Source organism: Lissotriton helveticus, chromosome 2_1, assembly GCF_964261635.1.
Source record: "Lissotriton helveticus chromosome 2_1, aLisHel1.1, whole genome shotgun sequence".
NCBI classification, from domain to species: Eukaryota; Metazoa; Chordata; class Amphibia; order Caudata; family Salamandridae; genus Lissotriton; species Lissotriton helveticus.
Genome location: NC_136059.1, coordinates 1994129803 through 1994155798, shown reverse-complemented (window position 1 = coordinate 1994155798; position 25996 = coordinate 1994129803). Strand labels below are relative to the sequence as shown.

The window sequence follows — 25996 nt, the reverse complement described above, 5'->3', positions numbered from 1 at the left end:
AAGAAAAACATTTTGTTTCTTTAATATTTTTGATATCTTAAATGAATATATACAGTCAAACATCCAAAAGAAGAATTACCCAGAGGGGTTATAAGTTTCATGTTCCAGGCTTGGGATAAAAGATTCCCAGCCAACCTCAGGCTCACTCTTTACTACCACAAGGTTCTTTAAGGCAAACATCATATGGCTGGCCTTAAAAGACCCAGACCACCCTGTGAGAAACTATACACAGGGGTGCTAGGGGAAGTAAGTAAAACAGACAGTATAGGAGGTAGGGCAGGTTGCAGAGGCAGACGAGATGTTATGCCTGCAGTCAAGGATATCAAGAAGGTCATGAGGCTACATAAAGCACAATGATATTCAGGTAACTTCTCTTGGAGTTTGTTATTAGCACCTGTTATTTCCTTGACATCATGAGGGATGTGTTCCACCAAAATATTGTGGGTCAGAATATCTCGGGCAAGATTATCATTTATAAAAAGTTTTCTATTGTTGTGAAAAAGTGTCTTTTTTTGTTTTAAAATATTTGTTGTTTTTAAAACCTTTGCAGATTCTTGTTGCAGATTGCTGGGTTTATAAGGGAATATGGTGGGAGTAATGTTTAAAATGGTGTTATGTTTAATGAAATTATATATATTTATTTTAACTATGTAAAATCAAATTGGTATATGTTGAGCATTTTAATTTTTTCAGCATTTTATTTTAATAGTATTATATTTTGAAACATTTTAGGCATGTTTTTATAATTTGATAAAATAGATTTTGGTTTCTTAATATGCATTTTTATTTGTTATTAACTAAATTAAATGTAAATAATTTCAGGTATTTATTGGTTTTAAATGAAGGTGTTTTTGTAATTGTGTATTTTGTAACATTGGGAATTTTAAAATAAAAATAATAAAACATACCATTTTCGAAACTATAAAATTATATGTTTTATTACTTTTATTTTGTATTAATTATAGTTAATTATTTGAAAGTTATAAAAAATATTTCTTATTTGTTTAAATGATTGCTGGTTATCTGAATTTACTTGTTTATGTTGTGTGGTTTATTTTGTAAGGCTAAATAAAATGGATGTTTGTAATATTTTTTTTTTACTGTAATTGTCGTATTAGTTAATTTTGAAATTTTAAAGTACAGCATTAGCCCTCATGTGTTTCACTTGAAATGGTAATTGCAAATTTGATCCTCCTCCAATATGTTCAACACTCTCCCCAATATAGTTAACTTTGGAGTGGACATAGTAAATCTGAGCTTCTCGAGTTCAAAACTTTCTATTTTCTGGTTAAGTTTGGTGTGGGAAAAATAAAGCTGAATCCCTTAAAGACCAACATTTTTTCCAATCTGGTTAAGTTGATGTAAAGTCTCTAAGGTATCACTCCATCCTATTCCTTGGAGGCCACCATCTTCCTTAACTTAGACAATGGAAGTAGACATATTCCCTGATTTATGCAGAATCATTTTCATCTCTGCCTTTAGACACAGATGTCGCCAGACCGTATCTTTTTAGGAACTGTGATAGCACCAAGTTCTTCAATTATTTACATAGATACAACATCTAATGCAACATTTGTCTGGGTGGGTCAAATGCCTACTCCTTACCATGTCTTAGTTAAATTAAAGCACATAAAGACATATACCCAAAATAACGTAGTCTGAATTGACTTCTTTTCCCTTATATTTTCATATGGAAAAGTCTGGGATGCATACCTTGATGCACATAATCTATATCAGACATTCCTAAACATATGTCAGAAATTCCAATGTCTGACCTGCTGCCAGCACACTTCACACTTTGCAGGTGCTGCATCTCGCCTGAAGCTAATAAAGCCAATTCCTGGAGTAAGATCGACTGACTGCTACCGCAGTGGGTGTTTGCACTTCACGGGGAACACTGTCTTCCCACCTCTACTGATAAACAAATAAGCTTAGGGTGTTGGGTTCTAGATGACATTTTAACAATGCTAGACATGTACATTTCATTCTCGTTATTCATACGTGTCTTATTGCTGTTTTTATACAAATTCTTTGTAGTTCTTTTAGATGTACTGAGAAGCAGATTGTTTTTTTAGTAATAAATACTTTTAACTGAAAAGCGTTTGTTCTTCTTAGTACAGTGTGTGATACTGTGAATAACAAAATAAGGTTTGTTGCTGTTTCCACAGTGCCCCTGATCTCTTTATGGGATTGTTACTAACCCAAAAAAACAATGCGTCTATGACAATTATAAACTGAATAGTGTCTTTGCTGGATGAGAATAACTTGTTTTTCACATTCATCGCTGGTGCATTGAACCAAGTTCACCTGTATCACCTGTGGCTGGGAAAGCACACCTTGTAGAGTTTTGCCAGAGTTGTTACTTAGACAACAAATTTTGAAGTGGGAATAATAAATCTGATCCCCTCAAATTCCAACACTTTACATAATGTGGTTAAGTTTCCGGTGGGAATAATAACACTTTTCCCTATGTGCTTGAAATTGATGTTGACATAATAAATCTGAACTATCCCAAATTCCAACGCTTTCTCCAATGTGGTTATGTTTGGAGTGGGAATAGGAAATCTGAATCCCTCAAACTCCAGCCCTTTATTCAATGTGGTTAAGTTTGGATTGCGAATGGTAATTCTAAATTCCTTGACGTTCAACACTTTCCCCAATGTCATTAAGTTTGAAGTGGGAGTAGTGAATTAGGCTTTCCCCAAATTATGATACTTTCGCCAATCTGTCTAACTTTATTTTTTTGGTAATAGTATATGTGCTATCAGTAAGTTGTTAGCATTTGTTATTATTTTGTACATCAAAAAGTTATACTCCTTTATAGCATAAATCGTTTGTTTGTTCTTTAATGTAGATTTTATAAGGTGTTATTTTTTACATTTTACTTTTATGTTAATTTTATATACATCTCTCTTAGTATATATGCATTTAATAATGTGCATTATTTTTTAATAATACTAACATACATTTTGGATTTTCTTTCTATTTTATAAGACAAAACTTCTTTTTACTTCCAAAAATTGTAATTACACAGATGATATAGCTGTACTGTACATACATTTTTATTTGTATTTATACAATTTTTACAACAAATGGTAAATGCTAATGGGTCACAAACATGTAATTCTTCATATTACTTACATTATAATATATGAAAATGTACTGATAAAATGTTTATATATTTTATCTGTATTTTTTATATATATTTATACATGAAACTTTTTTGCAATTTTTTTAAAGATAGAATTGTTTTTAACACACTGCTTATTATTGTCCCTCATATGGTCAAGAGATCAGTATAGCTTGTGTATGATCCCTATTGTACCTCTGTTGAGGTCGTGTTGTTAACAGCCTGAAAGGAGAGGAGATGGGGTCAGAGGGTATACCCGGAATCACTAGCAACAAAGCATTTTTTCCATAAAAGTGCTTCTATTCTAAATGTACTGTCATGTATAAATACATGCAAAGTCGGCAAAAGTCATGCATGTCTATTGTGTTGTAGTGAATAATTTATGAATATGTTTGAGCTGCCATCCCCCTCATGCACATGCAGCATCAGTGTAAGATATTATAACTTACCTAAGAGCCACATGCCACCAAAATTCTCAGCAACCAAACAATGTGCAAGACATGGCTGATGGAAGATGTAGTTGTCATGTGTACTTCCAGTAGACCAGTGTACACGTCAGTGAAGCAGTCCCTGGCATTGCAGACAGCTTGCACATTGATGGAATCCCATCAGTGTCGGCTGCGCACTAGATGTTCCACATGTTGAGGTGTCATAAGGGCAACATGGGTGACATCTATAGCACCTAAGACACGAGGGAAGTGGGTAAGGCATAGAATTCCCTTGCTATGCTTTGCCTTTTCTCCAGTGCAATGGCGAGAACCGGGTGCACTCTTCTCTTGATGCATCTCAGTACCTGATACAAGCATTAAGACTGTCTTGCCTGTGAGATGCCTACATTGTAGTAACCATCTGGAAAGACCTAGCAACCGTGAAATTAAGAGCAGCCAGTATTTTTAGATGGGCAAGGATAGCCCGTGAGCAGGCTGTAGCCTGTAGGTGAGTCTGCAACCACATGACGGATAAACTATGGTGAGAACTGATATCTGCCAATGACTGCTTTCCTAAACATGCCAAAGATGTTGATCCTTGGCCTGTAAACACCATCCTTCTTCCACAAATTATTGTCACTCAGAATGAGGGGATACGTTTCAACATTGACTTTCACCAGCATAGTAAAGGCAAAAAAATAGTTGGGTTTGGGAGTTTATTTCTCTGTGGTCAGCCTTCATCTGATTGGTGGTGTTGAAATGAATTTCACCTGTAGATGGGTGATGGAGACCAGAGTCATCACTCTGCTTCCCATTGCATTAAAGGTGTGTTGCATATGTTGTAAACCTTGTTATAATATCATGAAGCAATAATATATATATTCTAAATTTAATTACAACCTTGAAAAATGTTAAGTAAACAGTATTCCATTTTTTATTACTTCCCCATTCTTGCCTAATTTCTTTGGGAGGGAGTGTATTGCAGTATATTTGAGTGACCATGTGTGGTGCGTGACTTCCTCCAAGGATAGGCTGGAGTACATTTGAGCCTGTGTAAATTTTGAAGCAATTGTCTTACTCATTTGTGAGTGTGTTTTTGTATCTGTATGGCTGCCCTAAAATGTTCCTTCTTCTCTAAACCTCAATAATTTAGTGGTACTGTTTCCCATTTTCCAGCCACTCTTCGTCATCCTTCCCACATTTGCTATCAAAGCATATACCTACACTTGTAGTGATGTCGGCACACGTGGCAAAGATCAATTCACAGAAAGTATAAGGGGCATATGTATCAAATACCGTTATTGCGATTCTAAAATAGCGATTTTTAGAGAATCGCTATTTGAGAATTGCAAAACAGGATGTAATAAAAAATTTGCAAATATTTTGCGATTCCTTGGCTGATTGGTGAAATATGCCCAAAAGTGAATTTTTCAAAGAAATCGCAAATTACCACCAACTTAAAGTTGGTGGTAATTTGCAATTTCTTAAGGAGTAATTGCACAACTTGAGTGCTCTCTACATCCCATTTAAGGAATCGCAATTTGCGATTCATTAAATGCATTCACAAAATAGGGAATAGCACATTTTGCAATTCCCTATTATATACATCCCAAAAGGCTTTTTCCCTTTCGCAAACAGGCCGATTCTGAGAATCGGCCCATATGCGAACGGGAAATGGGCTTCTTACATATGCCACTAAGCTAGGTGGAAGCTGAGGTCTCCAGCCTTATGTTTGTGAATAGGATTTTTTATAATGTCAGTAATACTACTTTCACATTTACATATATACCACAAAGTGTATTTGTGTACTAGGCCCAGGGTTTATGCCACAGTTTTAGGATGACTGGTGTCTTAAAATATGGAAGAGCTGCAACAGTGCTATTTGACCCCCTTACACACTGGTAACAGAGAGCAACAGAACAACCACCATCACCAACTCAACCACTACTAACCTAACCACTACCTACTCAACCAAACACAAGAATCATAAACACAAGCATCACCAACACAAGCACCATCATAAGAAGACACACAATTAGTACTGTGTATGCAGAACCGTAGACTTTACCCATGGATAATAATAATCCACATTTGTATAGCGCACAATCACCCGTTAGGGTCCCTAGGCGCTGGGGGCCGTCGGGAAGATTAAGCAAGCTATTGCCCAGAGTCGCATGGTGCTGGGCTAACCTGCCGCCGGAGCCGGGGATCGAACCCTGATCCCCAGATTCCAGCGTCAGTCGCCCTGGCCGCGGCGCCACACCTCTCCCACAATATATAAAATATCTTGATTTTTCATATTCCCAATTCTGTTAGCAATGCACTCATTCAAACACACCATGAAAATAAAATTTGCATGTACTATTTATAAAGCTGCAAATATTTAATAAAACATATGAAGAAATAGTAGAAAGAAAAACATTTTGTTTCTTTAATATTTTTGATATCTTAAATGAATATATACAGTCAAACATCCAAAAGAAGAATTACCCAGAGGGGTTATAAGTTTCATGTTCCAGGCTTGGGATAAAAGATTCCCAGCCAACCTCAGGCTCACTCTTTACTACCACAAGGTTCTTTAAGGCAAACATCATATGGCTGGCCTTGGAAGGCCCAGACCACCCTGTGAGAAACTATACACAGGGGTGCTAGGGGAAGTAAGTAAAACAGACAGTATAGGAGGTAGGGCAGGTTGCAGAGGCAGACGAGATGTTATGCCTGCAGTCAAGGATATCAAGAAGGTCATGAGGCTACATAAAGCACAATGATATTCAGGTAACTTCTCTTGGAGTTTGTTATTAGCACCTGTTATTTCCTTGACACCATGAGTGATGTGTTCCACCAAAATATTGTGGGTCAGAATATCTCGGGCAAGATTATCATTTATAAAAAGTTTTCTATTGTTGTGAAAAAGTGTCTTTTTTTGTTTTAAAATATTTGTTGTTTTTAAAACCTTTGCAGATTCTTGTTGCAGATTGCTGGGTTTATAAGGGAATATGGTGGGAGTAATGTTTAAAATGGTGTTATGTTTAATGAAATTATATATATTTATTTTAACTATGTAAAATCAAATTGTTATATGTTGAGCATTTTAATTTTTTCAGCATTTTATTTTAATAGTATTATATTTTGAAACATTTTAGGCATGTTTTTATAATTTGATAAAATAGATTTTGGTTTCTTAATATGCATTTTTATTTGTTATTAACTAAATTAAATGTAAATAATTTCAGGTATTTATTGGTTTTAAATGAAGGTGTTTTTGTAATTGTGTATTTTGTAACATTGGGAATTTTAAAATAAAAATAATAAAACATACCATTTTCGAAACTATAAAATTATATGTTTTATTACTTTTATTTTGTATTAATTATAGTTAATTATTTGAAAGTTATAAAAAATATTTCTTATTTGTTTAAATGATTGCTGGTTATCTGAATTTACTTGTTTATGTTGTGTGGTTTATTTTGTAAGGCTAAATAAAATGGATGTTTGTAATATTTTTTTTTTACTGTAATTGTCGTATTAGTTAATTTTGAAATTTTAAAGTACAGCATTAGCCCTAATGTCTTTCACTTGAAATGGTAATTGCAAATTTGATCCTCCTCCAATATGTTCAACACTCTCCCCAATATAGATAACTTTGGAGTGGACATAGTAAATCTGAGCTTCTCGAGTTCAAAACTTTCCATTTTCTGGTTAAGTTTGGTGTGGGAAAAATAAAGCTGAACCCCTTAAAGACCAACATTTTTTCCAATCTGGTTAAGTTGATGTAAAGTCTCTAAGGTATCACTCCATCCTATTCCTTGGAGGCCACCATCTTCCTTAACTTAGACAATGAAAGTAGACATATTCCCTGATTTATGCAGAATCATTTTCATCTCTGCCTTTAGACACAGATGTCGCCAGACCGTATCTTTTTAGGAACTGTGATAGCACCAAGTTCTTCAATTATTTACATAGATACAACATCTAATGCAACATTTGTCTGGGTGGGTCAAATGCCTACTCCTTACCATGTCTTAGTTAAATTAAAGCACATACAGACATATAACCAAAATAACGTAGTCTGAATTGACTTCTTTTCCCTTATATTTTCATATGGAAAAGTCTGGGATGCATACCTTGATGCACATAATCTATATCAGACATTCCTAAACATATGTCAGAAATTCCAATGTCTGACCTGCTGCCAGCATACTTCACACTTTGCAGGTGCTGCATCTCGCCTGAAGCTAATAAAGCCAATTCCTGGAGTAAGATCGACTGACTGCTACCGCAGTGGGTGTTTGCCCTTCACGGGGAACACTGTCTTCCCACCTCTACTGATAAACAAATAAGCTTAGGGTGTTGGGTTCTAGATGACATTTTAACAATGCTAGACATGTACATTTCATTCTCGTTATTCATACGTGTCTTATTGCTGTGTTTATACAAATTCTTTGTAGTCCTTTTAGATGTACTGAGAAGCAGATTGTTTTTTTAGTAATAAATACTTTTAACTGAAAAGCGTTTGTTCTTCTTAGTACAGTGTGTGATACTGTGAATAACAAAATAAGGTTTGTTGCTGTTTCCACAGTGCCCCTGATCTCTTTATGGGATTGTTACTAACCCAAAAAACAATGCGTCTATGACAATTATAAACTGAATAGTGTCTTTGCTGGATGAGAATAACTTGTTTTTCACATTCATCGCTGGTGCATTGAACCAAGTTCACCTGTATCACCTGTGGCTGGGAAAGCACACCTTGTAGAGTTTTGCCAGAGTTGTTACTTAGACAACAAAGTTTGAAGTGGGAATAATAAATCTGATCCCCTCAAATTCCAACACTTTACATAATGTGGTTAAGTTTCCGGTGGGAATAATAACACTTTTCCCTATGTGCTTGAAATTGATGTTGACATAATAAATCTGAACTATCCCAAATTCCAACGCTTTCTCCAATGTGGTTATGTTTGGAGTGGGAATAGGAAATCTGAATCCCTCAAACTCCAGCCCTTTATTCAATGTGGTTAAGTTTGGATTGCGAATGGTAATTCTAAATTCCTTGACGTTCAACACTTTCCCCAATGTCATTAAGTTTGAAGTGGGAGTAGTGAATTAGGCTTTCCCCAAATTATGATACTTTCGCCAATCTGTCTAACTTTATTTTTTTGGTAATAGTATATGTGCTATCAGTAAGTTGTTAGCATTTGTTATTATTTTGTACATCAAAAAGTTATACTCCTTTATAGCATAAATCGTTTGTTTGTTCTTTAATGTAGATTTTATAAGGTGTTATTTTTTACATTTTACTTTTATGTTAATTTTATATACATCTCTCTTAGTATATATGCATTTAATAATTTGCATTATTTTTTAATAATACTAACATACATTTTGGATTTTCTTTCTATTTTATAAGACAAAACTTTTTTTACTCGCAAAAATTGTAATTACACAGATGATATAGCTGTACTGTACATACATTTTTATTTGTATTTATACAATTTTTACAACAAATGGTAAATGCTAATGGGTCGCAAACATGTAATTCTTCATATTACTTACATTATAATATATGAAAATGTACTGATAAAATGTTTATATATTTTATCTGTATTTTTTATATATATTTATACATGAAACTTTTTTGCAATTTTTTTAAAGATAGAATTGTTTTTAACACACTGCTTATTATTGTCCCTCATATGGTCAAGAGATCAGTATAGCTTGTGTATGATCCCTATTGTACCTCTGTTGAGGTCGTGTTGTTAACAGCCTGAAAGGAGAGGAGATGGGGTCAGAGGGTATACCCGGAATCACTAGCAACAAAGCATTTTTTCCATAAAAGTGCTTCTATTCTAAATGTACTGTCATGTATAAATACATGCAAAGTCGGCAAAAGTCATGCATGTCTATTGTGTTGTAGTGAATAATTTATGAATATGTTTGAGCTGCCATCCCCCTCATGCACATGCAGCATCAGTGTAAGATATTATAACTTACCTAAGAGCCACATGCCACCAAAATTCTCAGCAACCAAACAATGTGCAAGACATGGCTGATGGAAGATGTAGTTGTCATGTGTACTTCCAGTAGACCAGTGTACACGTCAGTGAAGCAGTCCCTGGCATTGCAGACAGCTTGCACATTGATGGAATCCCATCAGTGTCGGCTGCGCACTAGATGTTCCACATGTTGAGGTGTCATAAGGGCAACATGGGTGACATCTATAGCACCTAAGACACGAGGGAAGTGGGTAAGGCATAGAATTCCCTTGCTATGCTTTGCCTTTTCTCCAGTGCAATGGCGAGAACCGGGTGCACTCTTCTCTTGATGCATCTCAGTACCTGATACAAGCATTAAGACTGTCTTGCCTGTGAGATGCCTACATTGTAGTAACCATCTGGAAAGACCTAGCAACCGTGCAATTAAGAGCAGCCAGTATTTTTAGATGGGCAAGGATAGCCCGTGAGCAGGCTGTAGCCTGTAGGTGAGTCTGCATCCACATGAAGGATAAACTATGGTGAGAACTGATATCTGCCAATGACTGCTTTCCTAGACATGCCAAAGATGTTGATCCTTGGCCTGTAAACACCATCCTTCTTCCGCAAATTATTGTCACTCAGAATGAGGGGATACGTTTCAACATTGACTTTCACCAGCATAGTAAAGGCAAAAAAATAGTTGGGTTTGGGAGTTTATTTCTCTGTGGTCAGCCTTCATCTGATTGGTGGTGTTGAAATGAATTTCACCTGTAGATGGGTGATGGAGTCCAGATGCATCACTCTGCTTCCCATTGCATTAAAGGTGTGTTGCATATGTTGTAAACCTTGTTATAATATCATGAAACAATAATAATTATATTCTCAATTTAATTACAACCTTGAAAAATGTTAAGTAAACAGTATTCCATTTTTTATTACTTCCCCATTCTTGCCTAATTTCTTTGGGAGGGAGTGTATTGCAGTATATTTGAGTGACCATGTGTGGTGCGTGACTTCCTCCAAGGATAGGCTGGAGTACATTTGAGCCTGTGTAAATTTTGAAGCAATTGTCTTACTCATTTGTGAGTGTGTTTTTGTATCTGTATGGCTGCCCTAAAATGTTCCTTCTTCTCTAAACCTCAATAATTTAGTGGTACTGTTTCCCATTTTCCAGCCACTCTTCGTCATCCTTCCCACATTTGCTATCAAAGCATATACCTACACTTGTAGTGATGTCGGCACACGTGGCAAAGATCAATTCACAGAAAGTATAAAGGGCATATGTATCAAATACCGTTATTGCGATTCTAAAATAGCGATTTTTAGAGAATCGCTATTTGAGAATTGCAAAACAGGATGTAATAAAAAATTTGCAAATATTTTGCGATTCCTTGGCTGATTGGTGAAATATGCCAAAAAGTGCATTTTTCAAAGAAATCGCAAATTACCACCAACTTAAAGTTGGTGGTAATTTGCAATTTCTTAAGGAGTAATTGCACAACTTGAGTGCTCTCTACATCCCATTTAAGGAATCGCAATTTGCGATTCATTAAATGCATTCACAAAATAGGGAATAGCAAATTTTGCAATTCCCTATTATATACATCCCAAAAGGCTTTTTCCCTTTTGCAAACAGGCCGATTCTGAGAATCGGCCCATATGCGAACGGGAAATGGGCTTCTTACATATGCCACTAAGCTAGGTGGAAGCTGAGGTCTCCAGCCTTATGTTTGTGAATAGGATTTTTTATAATGTCAGTAATACTACTTTCACATTTACATATATACCACAAAGTGTATTTGTGTACTAGGCCCAGGGTTTATGCCACAGTTTTAGGATGACTGGTGTCTTAAAATACGGAAGAGCTGCAACAGTGGTATTTGACCCCCTTACACACTGGTAACAGAGAGCAACAGAACAACCACAGGCTCACTCAACAACATTACATTGAAATATTCGAATACTAAAACACAAAAAACTACTAAAAACATCACCACCACAAATGCCACAGAAGAAATATGTGGAAACTCTCCTGTCTAACATTAGAATATTATTTTCAAAATGCAGTGGTAAAAGGTGTTAAAACAAAGTGCACCCAGGATAGGAAACAGCATCAGCCAAAAATGTTTCAATGATCCAGTTCAATATATTTATATTTCATAAATTAAACCTGTTCAACTTTTTGAGACTGTATGCAAACTATTTGATGAAGATGCTCTGTAAATAAAAGTGCAGGCTATAAATCAGTGACAAGCATTCACAGCAGTGGCATAACACAAAATGATGAGCCCCTCTACAGAACGTGATGAGTGCCCCACCAAGTCTCCCATATCTCCCAGATATTCATAGGCTTTGGGCTGAATAGGGCCCCCTTGAAGGGTTGGTAGCCCTCTGAAGGGTTGGTGGCCCTCTGGAGGGTTGGGGGCCCTCTGCACTACAAGCACAGCAGGGACCTGTGTTATACCCTTGATTCACTAGAATCAGTATAAGATGCTGTGTACGTGGCGCAGTCAGGTAATCATTCATTTCCTCGTGTCTGATGGGAGTATTTTTACACCTCCTGCAAAATGGTAGCAAACACCAAGGGCCTGATTTAAATCTTGGCGGACAGATTACTGGGATTTATATTTTGATGGACAGGATATCCATCACTGTTTTGACTGAGTAACCCGTCCACCAAGATCGAAATCAGGCCCTTAGTCTGCTCTTAGCCACAGGAGACTTACATATGCACCCGCTGGCTGGAAGGATACTTGTGTTCTGTTTCCATGCTCACACTGATGCTTGCAGAGAAACAGAACACATATTACTCCCGTCTGGAGGAAGCGTGCACAAAGCAGCTGCTCCCTCTGGGCTGGAGCAAGTCTAGCTACTGCACGATGCAGGGAGGCACTGGGACACCCACCTAAATTTAAGGCAGCACCGGGGGTCCCTGGGGCCATTACAGGCCTCTCACCTTTAAAATAAGGTATGGACCCAGGGGTGGGGCCCATGGGGCCTATGAAGGCTCAGGAACGGCTCGCAAACCCCCTCAACTTTTATTTTTAAACGGCCCCAGGAGACGGATACACCAGGGCCTAATAAGGCTCAGGGAAGGAGCCATGCAGCCCCCTCTCCTTTATAATGACATGTTGCCCCAGATGGAGTCATTGGGGCCTAAGAGGTCTCAGTGGGGTGAGCCGAGTGGGCCCTCTCTTTTTTCTATTGGCTTTGCCAGGGAATGGGGGTCCCAATGGGCTAATAAGACTTGAGGAGGGGGTTATACATGGCCTCACTCCTCTTTCTTCTGCAATTCAGGGGATGGGGCCCCCTGAACCTAATAAGTCTAGTGGAGGGGGTTCCACACCAGGTCAGGCCCAATGGCCCACACACTGTTGTTGCCTGTCTGTGGCCAGCTCTCTGCTGTGCACTGCACAAGGCAGTATGCTGAGTGGGGAAGGGTGTCTGTGGACAACTGCCTGTGGGGGAGTTGGCCACAGGCTAGGTCCTATGGACAACCCCCCTGTGCACACAGCCTTTGGCTGGCTGCCTGCTGGGGGTTGGAAGCAGGGCCTGTCCAAAGGCCGTGCACAGGAGGGGGGTTGGGTTTATGTATTATAACTAAATATTATTTTACTTTAAAGAAAAACTAGAAATTCACTGACATATCAAAAGGTTAAAGTAACTTTATAGTTAGGTGAAATCTTTAGTAACAATGTAAGGTTTTAAAGTATAAAAGCTACAGAAATTCACCAGTTATAATTTTTACAGGCATCATGTTTTGCCAAAAGCATCAAATAAAATAATAACTTATTTTGGTTAGTTATCAGATGCTTTTTGCCTCTTTCAGTTTGTGGGATCCCAAGAATAATAAGAAGTGGGCTCATCTCTATCATATGGTTGAAAATGTCAATTATGATCGTCTTCGCAACTCTCCAACAATTACGCAAGTTTGGACAATTTACAAACATATGTACATCGCCTGCGTGTGGCATGCCACACTTCTTGCAATAGTTTTCTGATTACTCTGTCAGTTCCAGTAAAAAAGTTTGGATAGTCCACAGGAGAAGTTAATGGAGTGGTAATCCACCTTATTAAAATACAAAGGAGAGGCTGCTCGCTGGCTCAATGGTCCAATGCTCTGCTCTAAATTTGTGGTCGACATGTTTCACACAGTGTGTTCAAAATGATACTGTGCATTTCATCAGGACCTAAAAAAACTATATGCACATAGTGGTCAGGTGGAAGGGTTCCTACCTACCACCATTCTTATGTGCGAGCACGTTTTACCGCCACATCTAGTGGAAACCTAACTAGGAGATGGCACTGGCTTCTACAGTATTCTCAGCAAATGACACCTCCGTATTGGGTGTCCTGTCAGTAATCGAACACACGTCGGCAGTCTACCCCTACGCCAAGCCGAGAAACCAGAGCTGTCAGCTGCAGCACATCCCCAATATTATGCCAAGGCTTTCTTTTTTCTTGGCAAGATGTTTTGTAGGCCAAAATCCATCTAACAAGGCTCAACCAAAATACATTATTGAGCTGAAAATCACCATGTCAATTGGTAGAATTTGAAACAGAAAAGGGTGCTTTTTGTTATGTCTCTTAGGCAGCTCCTAGAATGTAATTCTACTAATCTAATAACTGTTCCTATTTTGTGATATCAGCTTCTTTTAGCCAGCCTTCCATACTCTCAGGGGTGCCAGGTGAGTCCCAGAGTAGAGCAAATGTTGTTCTATAGGAAGCACCTAGAAGTAAACACATGATTTTTGGGGCATCTAGGCAAGTGCTGAACATGAATAAAAACAAAGATATTCTTGCCTATTCCAAATTTGACCTTAGAACTTTACAAGGGTGGTGTGAAAGAAGCTATGAGTTGGATTATTTTTCTGATATTTGTTTAATGTCTTAGTTAAGTAATCATCTCTAAACTACCAGAAAATGCTTTTTGCTATCTTTACTTTTCTGCCTCAATTTCTAGTTATAATTCCCCCGTTTTGTAAATCAATGTGGACAGGTTTTTTTACTTGCATGCCAAATGTTTTCTGTCAGTATAAAGTACACAATAAAGTATGTCACTCACATAGAAAAGATTGTGTTGTAGCTCAGTATGCACTTTTCCTGATTTCTGCTTTTCTGATATTCTGATCTTAATGTTTTAGTATGTATTTTAACATTGTTTTTTTATTCAGATTTAAAAAGATCTTAAGTCGTTTGTGTTACAGTGTTGGTACACAGATTGCACGTTTGAAAAGTTGCAGGGCCGATTCTGGCCTTTTGCTTTGCTAGCTCAAAATAATGTATATTTGGGTATCAAAAGAAAATGTGCTTTATTTGTTGTATGAAAAGAGAACACATGAGAAACACATAACTATAACATTCCATGTTCCGTCTCCAGAACTGACAGCCAATATCACAGTGATTTGGGAATTCTGTCCTAAACAGAAGTTTACAGATTTAAACACGGCTAATGGATTTCTCATATATGTTTTACCATTTATTTTCAGGGGTCAATTCTCTGCTTTCATTTGAGATCTTACCAGGTATAGGATATAACCTATTTAACATCAACTCAGAAACTGGTGAAATAAAAACAAGCTCCACGCTGGACAGAGAGACACAAGGGCTATTCAGGATTAAAGGTGAGATTGAACACACTTGAAATGGAGTATGGGCAATGTTTAACTGCTGCTTGCCATTCATTACGTATTTTAATTAGTTGGAGGAAATATAGGGCTCTGTGTGATGCTTGGAGAAAGAACCAAAACCACATTACGAAATTTATTCTCGACAACCTTCTACAATTTAGTGTAGTAAGCAAACTAATAACTGTTTAGGTCACCTCGATATAAAGGCTAAACCATAAGGAAGGATGTTGCAGTGCATTCATTTACATCTTCTCCTGTCTTATAGTTATCCTGAAGATAGCCAGTGGTGGGAAAACAGACAAGGATTGACGAATATAGGGACTACCTTAGACATGTCAGAGATACTAAATTTAAATAGTTGGAAAGACCAGCTTTGTTCTGTTAAGTTAAAGACAACCACGATTATATATTTTTTTAAAGTTCTAATTTGACACTAACTCAGTAACTCAGTTCAAAAATATAATTAACATTTTAGCAAAGACGAATATTAGCAGATAACAGTAGATAAATACCCAATATTTTTTTTTAAGGCTAACAAGAACCTAAATTTGGTTTTCTGTCAGTCTGATAGAAAAGTAAACATATAGGGGCCGATTAGGTTCGCGGACGGACTTGAGTCCGTCCGCGACCCTGAGGAGGAGGGAACGTCCGCAGGGGCTGCGACGTTCCCTCCGAGCAGATTAGGATGTGACCGCCAGGGTGGCGGTCACATCCTCTATCTTTAACATTGCGGCGGGTGCAGCTTCAAGCTGCACCCGCCGCAAGCTTAAAAATGCATGCATCGCATTTGCATGCACAAAGCGGCAGGCACTGCGCAGTGCCTGCTGCTGTGTACACGCAAATGCAGGGGGTACCATAGGTACCCCAATGTGCATATCCACCCCCCTTCACCCAGGGGGCCCGCAACGGGCCCCTGAAGTGAAAGTCCGTATGCTTTTCCATGGTGGAAAAGCCGCCGCGGAAAAGCATGTTTTTACCACCATCCTAATATGCCTGGTTGTGTCTGATAGACACCGCCAGCCATGTTAGAGCTTTTCCGCCACGGTCGGAAGGCGACCGCGGCGGAAAAGCTGCTGACGGTCTTCCTGACCCCCCAGCCATCCTAATCTGGCGGGGGGGTCTTTGAAGGCTCCACAGTGGTTTTTCCGCATCCTCCGGGCGGAGTACACTTCCGCCGTCCCGGAGGATGCGGAAAAACCGCAATCCTAATCGGCCCCTAAGTCCCATCAACCTCTCTTTATGTCAACAATAGCAAATGCAGTCTTCACAGAGTCGGTATTGAGAGTTCATAGGCAGTGTGCTCAGCGGGCCAACATAGAGAGGCCAACATTGCATCTCCTACAATTGAAAAAGTCATCTCTGATGTTATTGTTTCAAAATTTATATATGGGATATAGTACATCCTGCCGTACATTTAAGATATTGCAAGTCACTGAGGTATTCCATGACCATATAGGAGAGCAAGGCCGAAAGCATTGTGACGTCAGAACTCAACTGTAATAAGTTATTAAAGTTGAGCAACTATGTAATTTCTATATAATAGGTGACTGGGTGTGTCTCAAATCGCCAATTATAAAGAAATTAGAGATTTGTTTTTACATAGGGATTGCAGAATCCCTTGTAATAAGATACATAAGATAATCGAAAAACGGTACAAAGAACGTACATTTCGCAAAGCTGCAGGCTTTCACATACTATTGGGTATGTGAACATCGGCAAACATTAATAAGATTAATTTACATTCATACATAGTGTGTGCCAGATAGTTAAAATCACCATTAACCATATTTTTCACAATATAAATTTATTAGCATATACCCATTACATTTTATCCCGCCATAGCGCAGTGATCACAGGTCATATGCCATAAATTAAAACTGATGACACTTCCCAACAGGAGGTGGCAGGTTTTCATACATGACTTTGTGTGCATGCAGAATTATTGAATTTTAAAAAAACTGACCTTCATTTTAGACACGTGCCTAACCAGGGACTCACACCTGCACCAGGCAGGTAGTTGATTTTATCTTCTATTTGTAGTTATAGGTACCTAAGTGAACATAGATATCTCTTTAAACAAACAAAAGAAATTCTACTTATTTTATAATTTACTTTTTTGTAGTGCATTTTAATTAAATATTATGAATACTATCTACATTCTGCAACGGCAAATTATTTGAAACATAAATAAAAAATAATAAAGCGGAAGTGGACAGGTGAGGGTGTCACAATGGACAAGTGTGGCAGGTGGGAGGGGAATTAAGCAGATAGGCAAGAAAGTGAACAGAAATGAGGCACTCCCATGAAGTGCTCGAATATAATCAAAAAAGTAGTCAACTCTTGTCAGCAGTGGAAAGATGCAGGTAACACAGTCAGCAATGTAGTAATGAAGAAGTGCTGCATGTGTGGGGCAATCCAAGAATAAGGAGAAAAGCCATTGAATACGGAGCAGGGAACTGAGATAGACAAGAAAGCCAACCAATCATTATAAAAGGGATGCCAGCCATCCACAGGAACAGTTAATCTGCTCGGGACCTGTGCAGACCAGCCATAACACCTAGGTGGAGTAGCATAGGGTCCTGGGGTACATGCCAGCCCAAGATGTGTGTGAGTTTGGATTCTATCTTGTCCCTGTATTTTATCACATGATAGAAGGCTGCGGGTTGGTGCCTGCAGCATGTACATTCAGACGAGGCACTATGTAGTTGCTCAGGGGGTGAGGTATGCAGTGTGGAGGTAATAGATCTGGATGAGTCGTAGTCTGGCAGCGGTAGTGACAGTTTTGGGGCTATAAGGGCATCTCGCCAGTCATCATCCTGAAGGGGACCCAGCCAACCATCCCAGCGAACTCTAAGCGAGTCCAGAGATGTAGGACTGTTGTTCATGAGGGTGCAGTATATGAGAAAGATGCCTACCTTCCCAGGATTCCCCATCACAACCCGGTGGACTGAAATCAGGAAGCGAGGTGCCCTTCGAAGATGTGTGTGTTCAGGGCGTGGCGTATCTGCAAGTATCTGTAGAATTGTGAGACATGTAGGGAGAAGCGGGTCTGTAAGTCCTGAAAAGTCTGTATATGGTCTCCCACCCACACGTCACCCAGTAGGCCCATTGCATAAACCTGTTTGGTGCGGCAGAGGGTCCCAATCTAGTCTGCACACTCGATGCTCACTATTTCAGGCCTCGCCAGGCTCGTGGCTCTTGGGGACCTCTATGGTGGGTCCAAGCCGTGACCATGCCTGTAGTAGAGTGGGGGGGAACCTCCTGATTGCCTCTCGGATTATTCAAGGGCACCTTTTCAGTTTACCGCACCGGCGGGTTCCATCTCCCGCGGGGCGCCATCAAAGGGGTCAAGTAGGCAGGGGCATCAGGTTTGCGGGCGGCCTCGGGTCCAGAGTTCAAGAAGAGGGGATGGGGTGGAAGGCCTCCCGGGGTTGTGGGACCAGTCAGGTGCAGTATCTCTGCAGTGAGCGGTGTCGGACTGAAGTTCTCCCCAAGCTGTATACCACTGGATCATTGGGAACAGAGGGCACTCACCGACGTCACTCGGGGATCCCAGCAGTCATGATCGTTGGCTGCCGCTCAGGCCTGTGGTCACAGCTGGTGGCAGTCAGCAGATCTGCTCAGGCCTCCGTCGCGCAGTTCAGGCCCGCACAACCTCCCCTCCTCGCAACAGCTTCAGCCCGATCCAGCGGGCAGAATCGAAGGCCACAGGAGACCAGGCCAGACCCCCGCCGGCGTCCCAACTAGTCCGTCCGCTCCAAGGGGAGAGGCAGCAAGGGCACCCATCTGCCTGCCGCACCAGGCTCTGCCAGGGAGATAGGCCATGGGGTTTATAGGCCTCCGCTGCAGCTCCGATCCACCGGAGAAATAGTGGCCAAGGTCGAATCGAAGTGGCGCAGGGGTTTCAGGACACCCCAGTGTTCGTAGCGTGATACGGCTGATCCTAGGCACAGTCAGTCTCCCATGCTGGCAAGTTCGCCGTGGCTCACTGCAGGACTTCTGAGATCTCGGTAGCCAGGAAGGGGATGCGCCGGCAGGCCGCAGGGAAGGCCTTAGCACCAGCGGGTCACGGGCGGCGGCAAACAGGCACCCAGAAGGTTGCAGGCTTTCCGTTGTTTCAATGCCGCATTTAGTAGAGTAGTGACAGTGTGTAAGGGTTAGATATTACTGCCGATGGCTGTGGATTAAGGAGTGGATGACGGAGGGGTCTGGAACACTCTTAGAGTGCGACCGCCATCTTGACGCTCCAAGCAACGCCCTCCTGTCATTGAAATATTGTGCACGTTTCTCAAGAACTTTCCTTGAAATAAGTAAAAAGACCGGGGTTGTTTAATTTTTTAGGTACAACCAGTTTAATACAATCTTATTAAAAAGAAAAGGCCTAATTTTGACGATGTATTTAACTAGTGAGTATATACACATTCTGGACTATATGTTCAGTTTAAATAATCGTTACTCTTGACTAATTTCTGCATTTTTTCCCATATATCATGGTACATTTTAATCCACTTGCTCCATGATATCGGTCCTTTCTACTAACCTTTTTTAACTTCATTGACATAAAGACGGGTTTCTTTGGTTGTAATTGTCATTTGGAGCATTCAAATACATACATACGTTCACCTCTAACATACACGTTATACTTTATATGAAATCTCACCCAGTTTGTCAGTTTACATCTATTAGGTCACATTTATTCAGTGCAATGATTGTGGTGTGTTTCTATCCCTTTTTCTTTATAACATAGACTGAAAAATTAGACTAGAGCACCTACCAAACAGGCAGGCTTAGGGCAAGAATAGACTTAAAATGTTTGTACAAATTGTTCACATGTCTATGAATAATCTGCAATATCTGTTGTGTAATAAATGAGTGGAATTGTTTACTGAACTTGTTTATACTTTTAAAAAAAACGATACCTAATTGTTATATATTGTGCCCAAGTTATGGGGAAGTGTGATAATGTTGGAGTATGAGTGAAACAGGATAGAAAGAAAACTAGAAATAAACTAGTTTCGTTTTTTTATGCAAATGAATACCTACGGAGTTTGAGTATTGGTGGAATTCCGAAGGCAATGTGACTGAAAGGAAAAAACCCACATCTGCTTCCCAATCCACTTACAACACAAGCACCGTCACAGAAGCCTCCAACCAAAGAAAAACCATTTTCAAATCTTTGAAACATTAAGTCAAACTTTTATCAGATTCACCATACATAACTAATGTAACACTATCACCGTAATATAAGCAGAAAAGTTTAACTAGTTCAGATCACATGAATTACACAACTGGCCTCTTACCCACTTCACAACATCCATTGGATAGCAAAATGTAATACCCTCTCATGCATATAGCCCTCAGCTTTCCTCTCTAGCTTATACATATGAATCACCGGAGAATCATGCACAACTTTAATCAACATAAACAATACTTTACACAAGTAAGGTATACACAACCCATGTGAAATCACAAGCAACACAGTCATGTCAATTCATTTGGTGTAAATAAAGGCAACCCTAGGACCCAGTGACCTAGCAGTTTGTAGGTGCATCACTCACTTACTCTGCATCAGAAAAAAATATAGAAATACAGTATCCATATAGTTACAGCCCAAATTAGAGCATTTGATCATTGTCTATAGCACACATTAAGCTTGCTACTGAGGCATTTTGGACAAATCAGCACCTTTTATATCCCACATGTCTACCCCTTAACTCTATGTCCTGCCATCGCTCTCACTGACCTTTAGTCTTTAACTAGCAACTCTTATGTGTTCACCTCAGTGTCATTAGTACACTGGAGATAATTTGTAAAAGGCACGCAAATGTCACAGGGTCTGGAATTTTGTGGGAGCAGTTCGGCACATATACTGTTTTGCTCCTGACAATATGTCATATCTGTAAGCAATTCCTTGAATTTGGGGGCTCTGTCCCTGTTTCATGTGCATGCTATCTTTCGTTTTGCCATGAACAGTCCCAACGCAATCAATCGTTTGATTTGCCCTTTACTCCCCCTTATGTAGCCTAATAGTCCCATCTCGGGTGTCAAATCCATCTGCACATTTGTCATTTCACTCAGGGCCTGACCTATTTCTCCCCAGCAGTGTGTTACGGTCCTACATGTCCAGGCCAGATGTAAAAAATCAGCTCCTTCTTGCCCACATCTATCACAGGTATCATTTTCTCTCAGCTTGAGTCTAACATCCTGTGCAGAAATGTAAAGTGTATGATCCTTAATATGCTACTGGCTGTGTAAAATCAGTATGTGCACAGCATGGACTGCTGCGGTCCATGCCGTGCAGGTAATGGAACGCATGCACACAGAGGGCAAAACAGGTGCCCCCACATGCTCCTCATGGCTCTGAGGCAACAGGGTCCCCGTTCTTTCCTCTCTGCCAAGGTTTTCCCGGTGGGCTGACTTCCATGACAGCTGTGGTGAAGAGGAAACTTGTAATATGCTTGAAGGGACCGCAGCAGTCCCACCAAGCATATTGTGGCCTCAAGACTGCCACGCCACTCCCAGGGATCCCTGATCCCTGACAGTTGCGGTGGTTTTAGGGCGGCCCAACTGCATCGGTCATATTGGGGCAGTCGGAAGACTGCCACTGCCGCGCCCCGGCGGGTCTGGTGGTCCGTGGACCGCCAGATCATAATGAGGCCCTCAGACTGGCTCAGTAGCATGCACCACAATCGATTTTTCCCTCAGCGCAGACCAAATGCAAAATCCCTAAGTTCATTATGTCTTATTCTTCAAAACTAATGTTTGAGAGAAAATACAAAAACAGTCCCGCATCTTGCAGATTATTCTTCTTGGAAGCAGACTTCCCAATTACTGTGCAAACGTTAGTCCTGATCCATCTAGGTTTCACACAAGAACCCAGATTTGACTCTAGAGCCCATGAAGTACATCTTTCATGATGATGCATGCCTCCTCAAGGATGAAAAACATTCAACCACATATCAGCCACACTGAAATGCATATCATGGCTGCTGCTTTAAACGTGAACATCTTAAAGACCTGCTGCATCTCATACAAAGCAGTAATGAACGGTGCCCTCACCAACCTGCTAGAAAAGGTTAAACATTTCTGAGGTTGATTACTTGACAGGAAGCCAAGACTGGTGATGGAGAACAGCAATGATGTATGGGAATTTGTTCATGTTCCATTCTATAGCTGGAGCATTTTCTACATAACTATGGACTTGCGATTCTTGCCATACAGTCCACCATCTGCTACATATTTTGCAGATTTCAACCAAAAGTATTTTTTGTTTCTAGTTCTAACGGTTCAAACGTTACTGAAAATGTGGTGGTGCACATGGTGTTGTACAGTGGCAGGCCATTTGCAAAGGCTAGCTGGGCACCTTTCAGTTTCGATTTCTGCACTTAGGCATTAAGCTGGTACTAATGAGGTGAAACCTTTGTCTGGATAGTATTAATGTTTGTGGAAAGTGACAACACCATAAATTAATACTGTTGTAGAACGTTCAACATTATGCTAGAGAATTTGTCTTTGCTTGACAGATAATTTAATCAGCACTGGCATTTAATTTGACCCTCCAATGCCGCATTTTCCAGTGTCCCTGCTAATAAATTAACTGTCATAGCCAAGATCAACCAAAGGGCAGAAGTTAGCTAGGAAACTCACAAGCAAAAGACAATAGTTTTGTTTCACCACCAGCACCTGCAAAGCTTGTTAGAAAGCAAAACATGACTGTGACCCAAAATATTCTCTTCTCGCAGTGCTGTCAGAAATAGATTTGTCTGTACTTTACTGCTGAAAACACAATCAACAACAGTCTCTTCTCTGCTTAATTACTTTGTCCAATGTTCTTAATAGTGCTCTTTGTATGACAATGCCAGTGAAGTTTTCATGTAAAATAGTGGGGTAAATGGGTGTAAAAATAAGGGACGGAAGCAATATTAAATCCTACATCTGCAGATGTGCCTAATAGGATAGTTAGCTCGTGGACCAGGCTTTGAAAACTCACCTATCGTCTTTTAAAATATTTTCAGTGTATGTAAGGATGGGCCCTGGAGAGGTGGATTCAGGAAAGGGGACATGGTCTCTGCCTCACCAGCCATTGATTGACCATGGAAAAGACAGGGTCAGGGAGAGGCCTCAGTCTTTGCGTCCAACACTACTAAGCAGACACTCCTACCCTATAACAAAAACACCAAGAAAGGCATCTGGGACCGCCACCCATGACCTGAGAAAATTGCAGATCCCCTCATTGGTGTCAGCTGCGCTAAGTTTCTACTTTTGTATGAGTTAAAACCCACTTTTTTCAGGAGTTTCCAGCTGACCTTGTGGATCAAGTTAACAGAGTAGCTATCATGTGAACCACAGTGTCAACATGTGTGTTGGCAGATCTGAAAATGTGATGTGTGAAGGTAGTCTGCCTTTCCTCTATGTTCCTCTGCTCGACTGAGTATTTTGTGTTACACTACTTCCCTCACTATTTCAGTGCTTGTTGATTTATTTAATTAGTTGCACCCCTCAATGCTTTAGCTGTTATCTTCTTTCCTATCCTCACTGTATCATCTATGCTTCTCTGCTCCTTACACATTCTCTGTTAGAACTGTACTGTTCCTCTTCTGCTCAATTGTCCTCTGTACTTATTTGTTTCTCTGTGCCCTTCTCTTGACCTCGATACCCTTTTGTTTCCCTCACCTATATTTGTTCTCCTCTACCTGCTTAAAGGTTCATTGGTTGTGGTTGTTTGTGCACTTTTGTCTGTGCCTATGATTGAATGTTTTGTGTTTTGTTGTATCTGTGTATGTGTCTTCCCGTGTATCTTTTCACATGGGTGTCCCCATACATGTATAAATGTGTGCATGCATGTGTGTATGTGTGTGCCTATATGTGTGCCATTACTCTCTAAAGAATGAGTGACTGACATGGGAACACCTCCAGGGTGACGTGGCCTGGCCAACTTCTAGGAGCATCATATGATCCCCATTTAATATTATTGTATTCACTTAAAACATAAATGAAAGGCTCAGTCACATGTACGCACATTTGCTTCTTGTTAGTAGCAGTTCACACTTAGGTCTCTCAAGTAACCAGAAGAGTCAACCTATTGATTTTACCAAAAAAAAAAAAAAATTATGACCTTCTTATAGCGGATATAGCACATACACAATAAATTAAATTATCTTGTGGCATTTATTATCATTAGAACAGTGGCATGTTGATAGCTCAGTTGAAGACAATGGAGTAACTGAGAGCCAAACATGGTGGGTACAAGCTATCTTCTTCAACTTTCCAATGCATCCCTTCTGTTTCTGCCCTTAGTGCGTGGAATGTTCTAACAGCAGTATAGCTCTTCTGCCTCAGGCAATGAGAGTTCTTAAATGCCTTCTCTATGGTTAAAGGCCTTTGGCTTGTAGAATGCCCTCAGCAGTGGTTACAGTGCTCTCAACCAGTCTCAATGGTACTCGTTTTGTTGACATTAACAAGAAGGTGAACTGAAATGTCTTGGTTGGATGGAAACCTGTGCCTTACAAGTTACACACACATAGATTTTGCCAGCATGAGCTTTAATGAGTTTATGTCACTGGTATTGCTTGGTGTGGCCTGCAGTTTCCATATAGATATCCTTAACAGATCTATTATCTAGATGATTAATTGTAAAGGGGATGAGACCTGTTCCCAAAGGACAAACGATGAAAATGAAAAGGACAAGGCAGTATGGGAGATATGTTGATCGCAGAGGCCAGGGTCGCATGTGGTATGCTGGTGAATAGATGAAAGGGCGAGTGACTAAGACTGGGCTTAGAAAACTGGGTGAGTGAATACATAAATGATTGCTTAGATGAGTATATAAGCGCATTTATTTATCAATAGACAAGTGAGTAAATGAATAAGATGCTGAGTGAGTGCATGCATGACTGAGGCCAGGGTGCTAGAGGAGAATCCTATATGTAGAAGGAGGCTACCATCCATGCTACCCATTCATCCATGCACTTACTCCATCAACCAATATGAACAAAGTCGTCATTCAACGAAGAAGCATTTTGAGGTATAAAAAGACAGAACTTTTTCTTCTTGGATACATTCTTAACATTTTGTTGTTAGATTTAAGAATTGGAGTGTAGTTTTCAAGGTAGCTCCATTGCTTAAACACCTGTTCAGTGACCTACAAGCCACAAGTTCCAAACTTACTTGTCCCACTGTCCCCAGTCTTTCTGAAGTTTAGAACATAAAGAAAACTGAGTTGAGCTTAGTAATTCCCCCTAAAGTGTCTGAAACACATAAGTGATGTATGGTATAAAATAGTCATTAATAGTATGAATACTTACCAATAAGGTGACTGAAACACATGGTTATGTGTTCTACAAAATAATAATTAATAAGATGAATGTAGATTGTTTCATATAACACAATTGAAAGCATTTCTGCCTGGGAAGATACTGCATGTAATGTTGTAAATAAGATTAGTAGCAGTATGTGTTTACTGACAATAAGTACACACATGTGATTGGAATAATGATTGAAAATAGTCTAAACCCCTAATAGCCAGTTTGGGTAGCAATTTTAAAAGTATGACAACCTCTGTGTTCTGAAATGTGGCACATCAGTTAAATCGATTTGTCTTATACCCCTCCCCCTCATCCCCCCACCCCCACCCCCCTGCTTCAGGTGTATTGGTACAGTCAAATGTTTTGGTATCCATGATGTAACTTTTTGTACAACATATTAGCAATAGTTTAATACTTGTATAAAACACCCACATATGTTTTTCCATTTGGAGTGTGTGACTACTGGGTAACACATCCTCCTCTTCCAGGGTTTAGTACAAGTAGTCTAAACGTTTGGTAAAATTACATGTTGAAT

General features: G+C 39.7%; 1 protein-coding gene across 1 annotated transcript in view; it reads left to right on the top strand.

Moving 5' to 3' along the window:
• Nucleotides 1–25996, top strand: part of DCHS2 (dachsous cadherin-related 2) — a 499472-nt gene that overhangs the window by 321029 nt on the left and 152447 nt on the right. The window contains exon 10 of the mRNA XM_078677916.1: nt 15017–15151. Coding sequence (XP_078534042.1) covers nt 15017–15151 — 135 coding nt within the window. The remainder of the gene's footprint in view (nt 1–15016; nt 15152–25996) is intronic.